At 35.8% G+C, this 15,105-nt stretch overlaps 1 protein-coding gene across 2 annotated transcripts in view; it reads right to left on the reverse strand.

The window, feature by feature from the left end:
• The window catches only part of LOC141112207 (mucin-5B-like), a 72,599-nt gene that overhangs the window by 6,644 nt on the left and 50,850 nt on the right, over positions 1-15,105 (reverse strand). For both annotated transcript variants that reach the window (XM_073604802.1, XM_073604801.1), the window contains 12 exons: positions 14,969-15,073; positions 14,224-14,264; positions 12,637-12,765; positions 12,454-12,552; positions 10,989-11,117; positions 10,800-10,898; positions 9,877-9,996; positions 8,473-8,571; positions 7,939-8,058; positions 6,262-6,360; positions 3,148-3,267; positions 2,670-2,768 (listed from right to left, as the gene is read on the reverse strand). In XM_073604802.1, coding sequence (XP_073460903.1) covers positions 2,670-2,768; positions 3,148-3,267; positions 6,262-6,360; positions 7,939-8,058; positions 8,473-8,571; positions 9,877-9,996; positions 10,800-10,898; positions 10,989-11,117; positions 12,454-12,552; positions 12,637-12,765; positions 14,224-14,264; positions 14,969-15,073 — 1,259 coding nt within the window. The remainder of the gene's footprint in view (positions 1-2,669; positions 2,769-3,147; positions 3,268-6,261; positions 6,361-7,938; positions 8,059-8,472; positions 8,572-9,876; positions 9,997-10,799; positions 10,899-10,988; positions 11,118-12,453; positions 12,553-12,636; positions 12,766-14,223; positions 14,265-14,968; positions 15,074-15,105) is intronic.

Raw genomic sequence — 15,105 nt, forward strand, 5'->3', positions numbered from 1 at the left:
CTCTGAATGCGAATAGCTTTCAAATCAATTTAGAATAGTTTTCCAATTCGAATCATTTTCAAATCAATTTAGAATAGTTTTCGAATCAATTTAGAATAGTTTTCAAATTCGAATAGTTTTCCATTTTCCAAAGTGACTAAAATAAAATAGAAAATAAAGGAATAGAATGGAAAAAAATATAACAAAATAGAAAAGAATATAACAGAAAATAAAAGAATAGAATATAATAGAGTAAAACAAAACAAAATAGAATAGGAAATAAAAGAACAGAATAGAATGAAATAGAAATTAATAGACTAGAATAACAAAAGAATAGAATAAAATAGAAAGAGTAAAACCATCTTCTGAAATTCGAATAGAAAAGAATAGAATAGAAAAGAATATAATTAAAAAAACAATGAAATAAAATAGAAACAATATAACCATTTCCCAAAATTCTAAAAGAATCAATGTGAATTTGAATAGAATAGAATAGAAAATAGAATAGAAAAGAACAGAATAGTATAGAAAAAAACAACAGAACAGAAAAGAATAAAAAGAATATAACGATCTTCCTATTCAAATCTATTCTTTTCTATTCTATTCAAATTCAAATTTATTCTATTCGAATTTCAGAAGATGGTTATATTTTTCTATTCTATTCTTCTCTGTTGTTTTTTTCTATACTATTCTGTTATATTCTGTTCTTTTCTATTCTATTCAAATTTGAATTGATTATATTTGCATTTTAAAAATGGTTATATTCTTTCTATTCTATTTTTTTTAATTCTGTTCTTTTCTATTCTTTTATAGTCTATTCTTTTTTTTATTATTCTGTTCTTTTCTTTTCGTATGTATTCAAGTTCAAATTTAATCTATTTGAAATTCGAATTTCAGAAATTGGTTATACTCTATTTTATTCTATTCTATGTGTTTCTATTCTATTCTGTTCTTTTAGTTTCTATTGTGTTCTGTTTTACTCTATTGTATTTATTTTCTGTTATATTATTTTCTATTCTATTCTATTTTATTTTTTCTATTTTATTCCTTTATTTTCTATTCTATTTTATTCTCTTTAGAAATTGGAAAATGATTTGATTTCAAAAACTATTTGAAATTGATTTGAAAACTATTTACAAGCTGACCTCAATGCACTGTCTAATTGGGCAACTAAGTGGCAAGTGAGGTTTAATGTTGATAAATGTAAATTTATGCACTTGGGGGCTAAGAATATGCATGCATCTAGGGGGAGTGCAACTGGGGGAATCAATAGTGGAGAAGGATCTAAGGGTTTTGGTAGATCATAAGCTCAATAATAACATGCAATGCCAAGCTGCGGTTTCCAAAGTGAGCAAAATCCTTTCTAGAATTAAGAGAGGTATGGACTCCAGAGTGAGAGATATCATTTTGCCCCTGTACAAATCATTAGTAAAACCTGATCTGAAATATGCAGTTCAGTTTTGGGCACCAGTTCTCAAAAAGGATATCGGGGAACTGGAGAAAGTGCAGAGAAGGGCAACCAAACTGATAAGAGGCATGGAGGAGCTCAGCTATGAGGAAAGATTAGAGGAACTGAATTTATTCCCTCTTGAGAAGAAGAGATTAAGGGGGGATATGATCACCATGTACAAATACATAAGTGGTCAATATAGTGAACTTGGTGTTGAGTTATTCACAGAGGACAAGTGGGCACTCTTTATGTCTAGAGGAAAAAAAGATTTTATCTCCAAATACGGAAAGGTTTCTTCACAGTAAGAGCTGTGAAAATGTGGAATAGACTCCCTCCAGAGGTGGTTCTGGCCAGCTCAGTAGATTGCTTTAAAAGAGGCCTGGATTATTTCCTAAATGTACAGAATATAACTGGGTACAATTATAGGTAAAGTTGATCCAGGGAAAATCCGATTGCCTCTCGGGGGTTCAGGAAGGAATTTTTTTCCCTGCTGTAGCAAATTGGATCATGCTTTGCTGGGGTTTTTTGCCTTCCTCTGGATCAACTGTGGCTATAGGTATGTGTATATGGGATTGTATTATTTTTTTTGGTTGAACTTGATGGACTTGCGTCTTTTTTCAACCTGACTAACTATGTAACTATATTGAAATCTATTTGAATTCTAATTTCATTTTTTTTCGTTATTTCGGACTCGTTTAAATTCAGGACTATTGTAATTCGGAAATTTGGATACATCCAAATTTCTGAAAAACTAAAATTTGGCTGAATTTCAATTCGGAACGAAACAAACTGCACATGTCTACTATCAGATTGGCCTATTTGGTCCTGAGTATAAAGAGTTCACTTTAATTTCTTCCCACATTTCATCTCACTGCATGCCTCCGCGCAGGGCCATCTTTAACACAGGGCAAAAGGGGCAGCTTCCCCTTGAGCCCATACTGCACGCAAATAGTTGATAAGTGGATTCGAAAGGGTCCAAGAAAATGTTTGCTGAGGGTCCAATCAATATTAAAGATGGCCCTGTCTCCACTGACCAAGTTAGCTTTTTTTTGAATGCTGCAGATGCCAAATAATTTAAAATATGTTTTGTAAATCTGCGTTTTCAGGTGTCTGCACAGAACTCGAGGTCAGGAATAGAAATAAGACATATAGCACCAGAATTGTCAATCTTACTCTAGGTGCAAGGGATGTAATGCTTTATTATATTAATACACATTGGCATTATTTCATCAGGCTGTACCTGCAAAATCTTTGTAGTGTTGTCCTTCAGTTTCATAACACAAGACACCTGTACACATTTACCACAGCATTGCCCTTCAACATTCTCATATTTGTAGCCCTGAGAAAAAGGAAACATTTATTAATATAAGCAATACACTGCTGTAGCATGAAAATGGCACATAATAAAGCTGGACTAGCTGTTTTTCTGAAAAGTCAACCACAATTCTTTATTTTTTGGAGGTAGCAGTTTCTGCACAACAAATTACCTCAAAAATATTTTTTAAATATTTTTTTTCCTTATATTCCCAGCTTGATATTGCTTTCCCTGTTTTCTTTGCCCCTAATGCCCTCCCATTGTTACAAACTTATGTTTTGAACATAAGTATAGCAGAGATGGAAAATTGAAATACTCAGTAGGAGAGTTGTACCCCCTATAGGAATTCAAGTGAAATGTATCAATTAGACTAAAATTCTTTTTGAAAAGTATATAAACCTACCTGTAGACAGTCTTCGATTGGACAAGTTCTTCTGATTTCTGTTGGGTTGAACTGACCATCGATAATTTCACACTCATATTTGACACATGGTTGATCAGGCGAGCTCCATGTTTCATGAGGCTAGAAAAGAACATTATGTATGTAAATTAAAAGTAGAAATCTCAGACACAAAAAAAAAATTGTGAAATGTAATTTTCAGCTTTGTAGTGCTATCAGACATGCGTAGAACGAAAACATTTGTTTTGTTTATTTCGATTTTTTAGTTACATAAATTTGTTTCATTAAATTCCTTTAATCTGTTTAATTCATTTTTGGAATTTGTTTTGTTTATTTGTATTCAAATCGATTAGAATTCTTTGAATTCGAATAGCTTTCAAATCAATTTAGAATAGTTTTCAAATTCAAATAATTTTCGAATCGTTTTCGAATCAATTTAGAATAGTTTTTGAATCAATTTAGAATAGTTTTCGAATTCGAATAGTTTTCCATTTTCCAAAGTGACTAAAATAGAATAGAAAATAAAGGAATAGAATGGAAAAAATATAATGAAATAGAAAAGAATATAACAGAAAATAAAAGAATAGAATATAATAGAGTAAAACAGAACAAAAATAGAATAGAAAATAAAAGCACAGAATAGAATGGAATAGAAATTAATAGAATAGAAAAACAAAAGAATAGAATAAAATAGAAAGAGTATAACCATCTTCTGAAATTTGAATAGGAAAGAATAGAATAGAAAAAAATATAATTAAAAAAAAACAATAGAATTTGGATATAATAGAAAAGAATAGAATAGAAAATAACATAATAGTATAGAAAAAAACAGAATAGAATAAAAAGAATATAACCATCTTCCATTCTAATCTATTCTTTTCTATTCCATTCAAATTCAAATTTATTCTATTTAAATTTTGGGAAATGGTCATATTCTTTCTATTCTATTCTAGTCTATTGTTTTTTTTCAATCATATTCTTTTTTCTGTTGGTTTATTCTATTCTATTCAAAATTGAATTTATTCTATTCGAATTTTGGAAGATAGTTATATTTTTCTATTCTATACTACTCTGTTGTTTTTTCTATACTATTCTGTTATTTTCTATTCTTTTCTATTCTATTCAAATTTGAATTGATTATATTTGAATTTTAAAAATGTTTATATTCTTTCTATTCTATTTTTTTTAATTCTGTTTTTTTTCTCTTCTTTTATAGTGTATTCTTTTTTTCTATTCTGTTCTTTTCTTTTCATATGTATTTGAATTCAAATTTATTCTATTTGAAATTCGAATTTCAGAAGATGGTTATATTCTTTCTATTTTATTTTATTCTATGTGTTTCTATTCTATTATATTCTGTTCTTTTAGTTTCTATTGTGTTCTGTTTTACTCTATTGTATTTATCTTCTGTTATATTCTATTCTATTTTATTTTTTTCTATTTTATTCCTTTATTTTCTATTCTATCTTATTCTCTTTGGAAATTCAAAAATTATTTGATTTCGAAAACTATTTGAAATTGATTTGAAAACTATTTACAAGCCGACCTCAATGCACTGTCTAATTGGGCAAATAAGTGGCAAATGAGGTTTAATGTTTATAAATGTAAAGTTATGCACTTGGGGGCTAAGAATATGCATGCATCATACATACTAGGGGGAGTACAACTGGGGGAATCAATGGTGGAGAAGGATCTGAGGGTTTTGGTAGATCATAAGCTCAATAATAGCATGCAATGCCAAGCTGCGGTTTCCAAAGCAAGCAAAATCCTTTCTTGTATTAAGAGAGGTATGGACTCCAGAGAGAGATATCATTTTGCCCCTCTACAAATCATTAGTAAAACCTCATCTGGAATATGCAGTTCAGTTTTGGGCACCAGTTCTCAAAAAGGATATTGGGGAAATGGAGAAAGTGCAGAGAAGGACAACCAAACAGATAAGTGGCATGGAGGAGCTCAGCTACGAGGAATGATTAGAGGAACTGAATTTATTCCCTCTTTAGAAGAGGAGATTAAGGGGGATATGATCAACATGTGCAAATACATAAGTGATCCATATAGTGAACTTGGTGTTGAGTTATTCACAGAGGACAAGGGGGCACTCTTTATGTCTAGAGGAAAAAGAGATTTCATCTCCAAATACAGAAAGGTTTCTTTACAGTAAGAGCTGTGAAAATGTGGAATAGACTCCCTCCAGAGGTGGTTCTAGCAAGCTCAGTAGATTGCTTTAAAAAAGGCCTGGATTCTTTCCTAAATGTACAGAATATAACTGGGTACTAACATTTATAGGTAAAGTTGATCCAGGGAAAAGCCGATTGCCTCTCGGGGGATCAGGAACGATTTTTTTCCCCTGCTGTAGCAAATTGGATCATGCTTTGCTGGGGTTTTTTGCCTTCCTCTTGATTGATTGTGGCTATAGGTTTGTGTATATGGAATTGTATTATTTCTTTTTTTTTTGGTTGAACTTGATGGACTTGCGTCTTTTTTCAACCTGGCTAACTATGTAACTATATTGAAATCTATTTGAATTCTAATTTCATCCAATTTTTTTTATTTTCATTATTTCGGACCCATTTAAATTTGGTACTATTGTAATTCATAAATTCGGATACATCCAAATTTCCGAAAAACAAAACTTTGTTCGAATTTCAATTCGGAATGAAACGAACTGCACATGTCTACTATCAGATTGGCCTATTTGGTCCTGAGTATAAAGAGTTCCACTTTAATTTCTTCCCACATTTCATCTCACTGCATGCCTCCACGCAGGGCCATCTTTAACATAGGGCAAAAGGGGCAGCTTCCCCTTGAGCCCACACTGCACGCAAATAGTTGATAAGTGGATTCGGAAGAATCCAAGAAAAATGTTTGCTGAGGGTCCAATCGATATTAAAGATGGCCCTGTCTCCACTGACCAGTTTAGCGCTTTTTTGAATGCTGCAGATGCCAAATAACTTAAAATATGTTTTGTAAATCTGCATTTTCAGGTGTCTGCACAGAACTCGAGGTCAGGAATAGAAATAAGACATATCGCACCAGAATTGTCAATCTTACTCTAGGTGCAAGGGATGTAATGCTTATTATATTAATACACGTCGGCATTAATTCATCAGGCTGTACCTGCAAAATCTTTGTAGTGTTGTCCTTCAGTTTCATAACACAAGACACCTGTACACATTTACCACAGCATTGCCCTTCAGCATTCTCATATTTGTAGCCCTGAGAAAAAGGAAACATTTATTAATATAAGCAATACACTGCTGTAGCATGAAAATGGCACATAATAAAGCTGGACTAGCTGTTTTTCTGAAAAGTCAACCACAATTCTTTATTTTTTGGAGGTAGCAGTTTCTGCACAACAAATTACCTCAAAAATATTTTTTAAATATTTTTTTCCTTATATTCCCAGCTTGATATTGCTTTCCCTGTTTTCTTTGCCCCTAATGCCCTCCCATTGTTACAAACTTATGTTTTGAACATAAGTATAGCAAACTGAAATACTCAGGTGTCCGTTTATGAAGCAGTGAAATCTATTCACTGCTTCGTTCTCCGGCATTCACAGTGAAGATCTTTCTCCTCTGTGTGCCTGTTTATGAAGCTTTGTAGATCGCTTCACCTTCGGAGGAGTGAAGAGATCTACAAATGCTTCAAACAGTGGAGAACGGCCCCTGATACTGGAATCTCGTGAGACTTTATGAGATTACAGCACCAGAAATACAGAGATGTCAGTTTATTAAGCGGTGATAAATTATCACTGCTCAATACACGGACGATTAGAGCCCTTGCACACTGGGGCGGGGGGCGGCGTCGGCGGTAAAACGCCGCTATTATTAGCGGCGTTTTACCGTCGGTATGCGGCCGCTAGCGGGGCGGTTTTACCCCCGCTAGCGGCCGAGAAAGGGTTAAATACCACCGCAAAGCGCCTCTGCAGAGGCGCTTTGCCGGCGGTATAGCCGCGCCGTCCCATTGATTTCAATGGGCAGGAGCGGTAAAGGAGCGGTATACACACCGCTCCTTCACCGCTCCGAAGATGCTGCTAGCAGGACTTTTTTTACCGTCCTGCCAGCGCATCGCTCCAGTGTGCAAGCCCTCGGGGCTTGCACACTGGAATAAAAGTAGTGGCACTTTCGGGGCGGTTTGCAGGTGCTATTATTAGCGCAATAGCGCCTGCAAACCGCCCCAGTGTGCAAGGGCTCTAAATGTTAATAAAATAATGAGTCCCCCTACATTATATACATATGTATACACACACACACATTATATATACATGTATATACACACACATTATATATATATACATATACACATTATATGTATATATGTATATATATGTATACACATAAATATGACAGGGGACATGCTTACAGTGTTGGGGGGTCTGAACGAGGCATAAGGAAGTTAAAAATCTTCCTCCTTCCCCCTCAGATCCCCCCAGATTTCCTCTTCACTCCCCGATTCACCACCTCTGAGCTGGTGAACCTGGGAGTGTGAATTCTGACTCAGATCGCCAGTGAAGCGGTGAGATCACCGCTTCATAAACTGGCCCTTACTGTCATTCAATGAGGATTCTCTGTGTGTAGAGATAATCGGCGGGAGAACAAGTTCAAACATGTTCTCCCCCGATTATCACTGTTTCATAAACTGTTTATGGACTGTGATCAGCGGTGATCCTCGGGATCACCGCTGATCACTGCTTCATAAACGGACACCTCAGTAAGAGAGTTGTACCCCTTATAGGAATTCAAGTGAAATGTATCATTTAGACTAAAACTCTTTTTAATAAGTATATAAACCTACCTGTGGACAGTCTTCGATTGGACAAGCTCTTCTGATTTCTGTTGGGTTTAACTGGTCGTCGATAATTTCACACTCATATGTCGCACATGGTTGATCAGGTGGGGTCCATTTTTCACCAGGCTGTTTTTTTTTTTAAAACAAAAGAAGAATACTTTTTTTATATAAACAAAATAAATGTAGAAACCTTAGATACATAAATACTAGATTTAAAATCTTATTCTCAGGCACATTTGGAATTGAGAATAAAGTGTTCCAGTTTAGTTTCTTCCCACATTTTATCGTACAACAAGCCTCCACACTGGATGTAATTTAGGAATCTTGTGATTGCTACACGTCATATAATTTAAAATGCTTTTGTGTTATGTTTTCAAATGTCTGAACAGATAATGAGGTTTAGGAAGGCTGCTGCATGGATGATGGAATCCCAGAAATAACATAAGACATATAGCACCAGAATTGTCATCCATGCTTAGGTGTCAGTGATGCAGCACCTATTATGATATGACTAATCTGCATTGATTCATTAAGATGTACCTTCAAAATCTTTGTAGTATTATCCTTCAGTTTTATTACACAAGCCACCTGTATACATTTGCCACAGCATTCTCCTTCAGCCCGCTCATACTTGGTTCCCTAAAAGAAAAGAGACAATAATCAATATTTAAATCAATACAAGTATATTTAAAACCTCATTATTTCCAGAGTGTGGCTTTGCTAATTAGAATCCTAAAAAAATCTTGGTATTACTTGCAGCAATTGAAATCCTTCTGCCGGAATATTTTAATCAGTTTGGGCACTTCCAGGTAGAATGGAAGCTCCTGCCAATACACACACATACCTTTTGGCTAGTGAAGCAGTTTCTCATACTGATGGGTCAATAGGAATTTGTGGTAGGTGGAAGGTGGAATTGTCTAAGCTTTGCCTTTTTTAGAATGTCCTGACATCTATCCATAGCTGCAGCAGCAGGGAAAACTCATATAGGCCTGTTCAAGCATATTTGGGTGTCTGAATTCTATAACTGCTTATAGCTTTTTGTGGATGGATTCACTTTAAAGAGCTGTTTTAAGCAACAAATAAAATGAATCAGTAAGCTACTAATGCTATACAGTAAACATTGCATTAAGTCAGAAAGCACGCACAGATCTATAGAGGATCCATAGGGCTGAACACTGAACATCATACTCAGAAGCAAGTCAAATGCAGTATCAGGCGCTTCTGAATTGTTTTGACCTGCCCTTGTGTTGCTCAACAGGTCTTCTAGCAATTTATGGGGTTCTTCAAGCTGTTTTAAGTAGCTTTTGCATTCACATTGATTTGTGTGTTAAACAAAAACAGCTGAGATAAATTCAAAAGACCCCTTTTATTAATAAGTACATTTGAATTTCCAGTGTGGACTGATGGTTGTGAAAACACTTTTCTCAATATTTTACATATTTTTCATCGACATTCTGGCCAAACATCATTTTCCATGCTTTGTTTAAAGCATGTTATTACTCTCCCTGTTTTGGTTAATCCCTAATGTCCTCCCCTAGTTACAAACCTGAACATTTAACAACAAGCGGCTTTGACTGTCTTTGGGTGGCTGATGCATTCATATGCAGCTCAAAGTCAGAATCCTGTATAGATGAGCTGTAACTTCCACTTTTTATGTTTCCTGCATTGCTAATTATATTCCAACCTCCAGGATACAGCCTGAGTGATGGCTGTGAGAAACTTCTTAGTAGTGGAATGTTTTCTACATCAGGTTTTCTGTATGAGAAAGGCAGCATGGAGGGTGTTTCAGCATCACCGGCAGGTGTGTTTAATGATTATCAAGTTCCAAATGAAAACATCATGGATTAGTGCCTTACAGAAATGTTAGGATGAAAAAAAATACCCAATAAGAGGGTCATTATCCTTGTATACTTGTTCTACCTTTCATATAAAAATAAAACTTACCAGTGGACACTCCTCACTTGGACAAGATGTTGGGATTTCCGTAGGAATGTACTGGCCCTCAGTAATTTCGCACTTATATTTGGTACATGGTTCATTGGATGGGCTCCATGTTTCACCAGGCTAAAATGTTTCAAAGAAAAGAACGATATTTATATGAATAAAATGTAGGAACCTCAGATACAAGCAACAAAATGTACAATATAATTTTCAAAGGTGTAGTTATTAGCTTTGCAATCAGTGCGGTTAATTTGGTCCTGAAGATAGGGAGTCTCAATTCAGTTGTTTATCACATTTCATCCCACTAAAAGCCCTCCTCTTGAATGCAGTTTTGGGCTTTTATGGATGCTATGATTGATATATTATTTAACATATATTGAGTGCTGGATTATATCTAGTGATCAAGTGAAGCACATCAGTTTTATGCTATCTTACTCAACAGGGGAAAACTGAGACCTTCAGCCTAGAGGGCAAACACAATCAAGTATTTCTTTCATGACGGGGCAGATTTGTATGGGCAAAAGAAAGTGTAGCATGTAAAATATGCCAGAGGACATGTTTTATTCTGGCACATCTTTTTACATCTGCCAGCATAATCTTTCTTTGCATCACTTTGCATTCAGTCACATGATAGCCCAAAACCGCAAATGAAGCTGGTGGCGGAAGCCTTATTTTTCCTAGACACTGTTATCACGGGTCTTAATGGATAGCAGGTTATCATATAATTTGTGTCACTGACTTTGATTTCTAATCTGACCAATGCCTAAATGGTGATGTATCTTCACAAAGGCCACCAGTCTAACATATCTTGTACTATTGGTACCGGGAAAATTGCCCCCACCTGGTCCTCTCCTGTTACTCAGTAATTCAAAGAGCATTTCACTGATCTGCCTTTAATAGGCTGAAATTGATTCATCAAGCTGTACCTGCAGAACCTGTGTAGTACCGTCCTTCATTTTCATTACGCAAGCCACCTGTATACATTTGCCACAGCATTCCCCTTCAGCCTTCTCATATTTGTAGCCCTGTGAGAAACAAAACATTGTTTGATATTTAAACCACCAACATTTTTTTAATAAATAAATATTTTATTTTTTGCAAAATGTTATGCTTACCAATGAACAATCTTTCTCACTGGGGACAGCACATTCCTTGCTTGTGATGTGAATGTCAAAATGGTCTCCATTCTGGACACATTGATGGTAAGTACAGTTGTCAGCAGAGGGGGTCCAGATCTCACCAGGCTAGAAAACAAAATTTAAATATTCTTAAAATATATAATTCAGTTGATTAGTCTACTTGCTATTTCTTTTTTTTTTTAATGAACAAATAAGTACTGAATACCCCATCCCAAACACACACATACAAACGGATTTGGTTTCACATGTATGTGGAGTTTCAACTATTGCAGCATCTCCATTATACGCAATTCTAAATGACAAGCAAACTAAACTCAAATTACCACTTGCCCACTGGGCACTTTGACCACATTTCTGCCCAGGCCAATTTTCAGCTTTCAGTGCTGTCACACTTTGAATGACAATTTCACGGTCATGCAACACTGTACTCAAATTACATTTTTAGCATTATTTTCACACAAATAGAGATTTCTTTTGGTGGTTTTTAATCACCACTGGGTTTTTTATTTGTTTTCTAAATAAACAAATAAAGACCGAAAATTTTGAAAAAAAGAAAAGTAATAAGAAATAGTAAAAGAAATAGTTTGTTATAAAATTTTGCAAACAGGTAATTTTTCTCCTTCACTGATGTGTGTTGATGAGGCAGCAATGATGGGCACTGACACACTGCATTGATGGGCACTTATAGGCGGCACTGATGAGGCTGCACTGATAGACGGCACAGATAGGTGGCACTGATGGGCGCTGATATGTGCCAATGATGGGCGCTGGTAGACAACACTGATGGGCACTGGTAGGCGACACTAATGGACACTTGTAGGTGGCAGTGATGGGCAGGGGTAGGCAGCACTAGGTGATATCGATGAGGAGACACTGGTGGGCACTGATTGTCAGCAGTTGTGGGCACTGATTGTCAGCAGTGGACATGGATTGGCAGCAGTAGATGGCACTGATTGGCAGAAGTGGGCACTAATTGGCAGCAGTGGTGGGCACTAATTGGCAGCAGTGGTGGGCACAGATTGGCAGCAGTAGTGGACACAGATTGGCAGTATTATTGGCTCTTATCTCCTTTCCTCCACACGCTGACCGTGGTAAATAGAGCCGGTAACCGGCTTCTGTTGACATCGTGATCAAATGTGATTGGACACAGCTGATCATGTGGTAAAGAGCTTCTGATTGGCTCTTTACCCCAATATGTGTTCTGCAGTGTCCGGAGAAAACTGCAAACACAGAGTACGCTGCCCACACCCAGCAGGGGGCACATGGAGGGTGCTATCACGGGAGGCTGACATATGATGGCCTCCCAGAACTGGACGACTGCGCTGTACCAATCAATTGGCTATAGAGCGGTTGGCAAGTAGTTAAAGTAAGGGCATAGAAGGATGACACAGTGGGCACTTGTTCCTAACCAGCTAATACCATAGAAAATAATTTTTTTTACCGGAATAGTCATAATTTCATCATTTTTCATCTTCATTATACATTCAACCTGTACACAGTGACCGCAGCATTGACCCTGTACATCCATGTACTGGAAGCCCTAAAACAAAGGATTAAAGGCAGTTAGAGACACTATAAGAATGTTATACTGTTATAATTGTCGTTGTTCAGGATGAAGTCTAACCTTGTCACATTCCTTCTTGCAAGAAATGGGTGTGCAATTCACTGCATGCAGTAAAGTCACGGCATCTATGTCATATGAGCATACACATTCATGACATGAATCTGGGGCTTGAGGGATTGAATGTCCAGGCTATGAAAGGAAAAAAGGGGGTTAAATTCCATATAATGCTGTCAAATATTTGATAAAAAATTATTTATGATTGTGCTATATTAGACCCCTAATTGTATTATATACATTTGTAAGGATTATTTTCAAAAGAAAACATCATGTGTTTCAGCTATACATTAATCACACTCAAACCTCTTAGTAACCACTTATTAACCTTAATTAGCCTTAGCCTATTCAATCTTTGCAATTTTCCTTAACTGTTCTTGTTCTACAATTTGTTTTAAGTAATAATATTTAAACGTTTCCTATATTTGTTTATAGGGTTCATTCGTTTTTTTGTGTTATATTAGCAAAAATATGCAAAACTGAAAAAAAAGAATTCCCATTTAATAATTGGCAAATAATTTTGCCATCCATTGTACAAAATAAGGGACAAATTATAAAATAACATGTGCACTTTTATATCTACAGTAACACTAGTTGTTTTAAAACTAAAGGTATATTGTATTGTTACATATTTTTGTCTATCGATTGACTAGAAGATATTTTTTAAGACAGTATTGTCAAGATCCATTTTGTAAAAAGCAGTAAAAAAGCTTAAAAAAACTGTCTTTGACCTCTCTAGTTGATTGTACTATGAAGTAATGTATTCTCAAATATAACAACAAATAATCCAGCCATAGACGATTCGGTCTGGTTCAGCAGGGACTGGCCGAGAATTTGAACCATGTATGGACAGGCTGTATGTACCAAACTTGATCCGTCAATTAACTTGGGTACAATCAGCCTGCCATATTTTGCATGCAATTATTGCTAGCAGCTATTATAGCCGCTAGCAGTAATCACTGTGTTCTGATAGGGACGGCTATCTCCCGCCTACCCCCCAGGAGGGATTAAGTCAGTGTTGATGGGGGAAATTAAGTGATTTTCTTTCCCACATCAACATCTATGGCTGGCTTAACATTAAAGTTAATTTCAGTTCATTTCTAACAGCTCAGAAACATTTGTAAACGTTGATCCAGTCCATAAGGCAATTATAGGTATGAGAACTCAATTGGTTAAAGCACGTATCAGATTGTCTTGCACATTACTACAATACATGCATGAGGTGTATATAAAGGCAAATGGTTTTGGATAGAGTGGGAAAGAATTAGAACCTCTGTCATGTTTTTGTCTCTCTCTGTCTCCTCACCTGTCTCTGTCTCCTCTGCAGGGGGATTCTCCTGCCCTCTCTGTCCTGGTGACCACAGTTGTCACTGAAACATAATGGGAGTGGAAGTCTTTCCACAGCCACACCTGTTCTGGTGGTAAATATCTATACCTACCCTATCCAAAACCTAAAAAATAGTTTTCCTCTTTCATATACTTTATGTTGCCATGTAAGCCATATCATTATATTAAATCATTATATTAAAATCACACATTTTGGGCTTTTTCCCTCAGGAAAAAGCCATGTTTTGCTGTCCAGAGGTTTCTTACCTTATAAATTTCATCATGATAAACACACACTGGCAGTACATCTGTGGAAAAATATGAGAACATTTTAGGATATTCTTATTGTGATCATACCATCAAATTTGTTTTCCACAAAGCTATTGTGAATGATGAATAATTACTGCGCTGAAATTAGGATAAGTAAGATAAGTATAAATTCACTTTGCAATGTGACTACTAAAAACAATGTACAGCTTTATTAAACACACTGGGGGTTATTTACGAAAGGCAAATCCACTTTGCACTACAAGTGCACTTTCAAGTGCAGTCGCTGTAGATCTGAGGAGGACATGCGAAGAAAATAAAAAAACAGCATTTTAGCTTGCACATAATTGGATGATAAAATCAGCAGAGCTTCTCCTAATTTTAGAGCTTCCCCTCAGATCTACAGCAATTTACAGCGACTGCACTTTCAAGTGCACTTGCAGTGCACTTGTAGTGCAGAGTGGATTTCCCTTTAGTAAATCAACCCCACTGTGTATCTGTGATGGTCAAATAAGTGCAATCGCAAGCATGTAAAAAATGATCTTTTCTCCTACAAGGTGATGTGCACTGAGAACTTCTATCTGAAATAATTAAATCAGCTCCTAAATTAAATCAGTTGTAGGTCAGCACAAAGTTAACTGTTTAAAAATTTGCTATAGAAACAACTGTGATGTTTCAAACAGTACTAAGAACTTTTTCAAGCACGGAGTACATCTAAGTGGAGGAATCTTAATTAGGTACGTACTGCACTGATATTTTGGACAGCAGTCACCCTCTAGAAGTACAGGAGTAGCTTCAAATCCAGTTTCACATTTCTTTTCCTTGTGCAGACAGTAGGTACTGTTACATTCTATGGACAGACAGATCAAATGTTAGTATTCC

The sequence above is a fragment of the Aquarana catesbeiana genome, linkage group LG11 (genome assembly GCF_042186555.1).
Source record: "Aquarana catesbeiana isolate 2022-GZ linkage group LG11, ASM4218655v1, whole genome shotgun sequence".
NCBI classification, from domain to species: domain Eukaryota; kingdom Metazoa; phylum Chordata; class Amphibia; order Anura; family Ranidae; genus Aquarana; species Aquarana catesbeiana.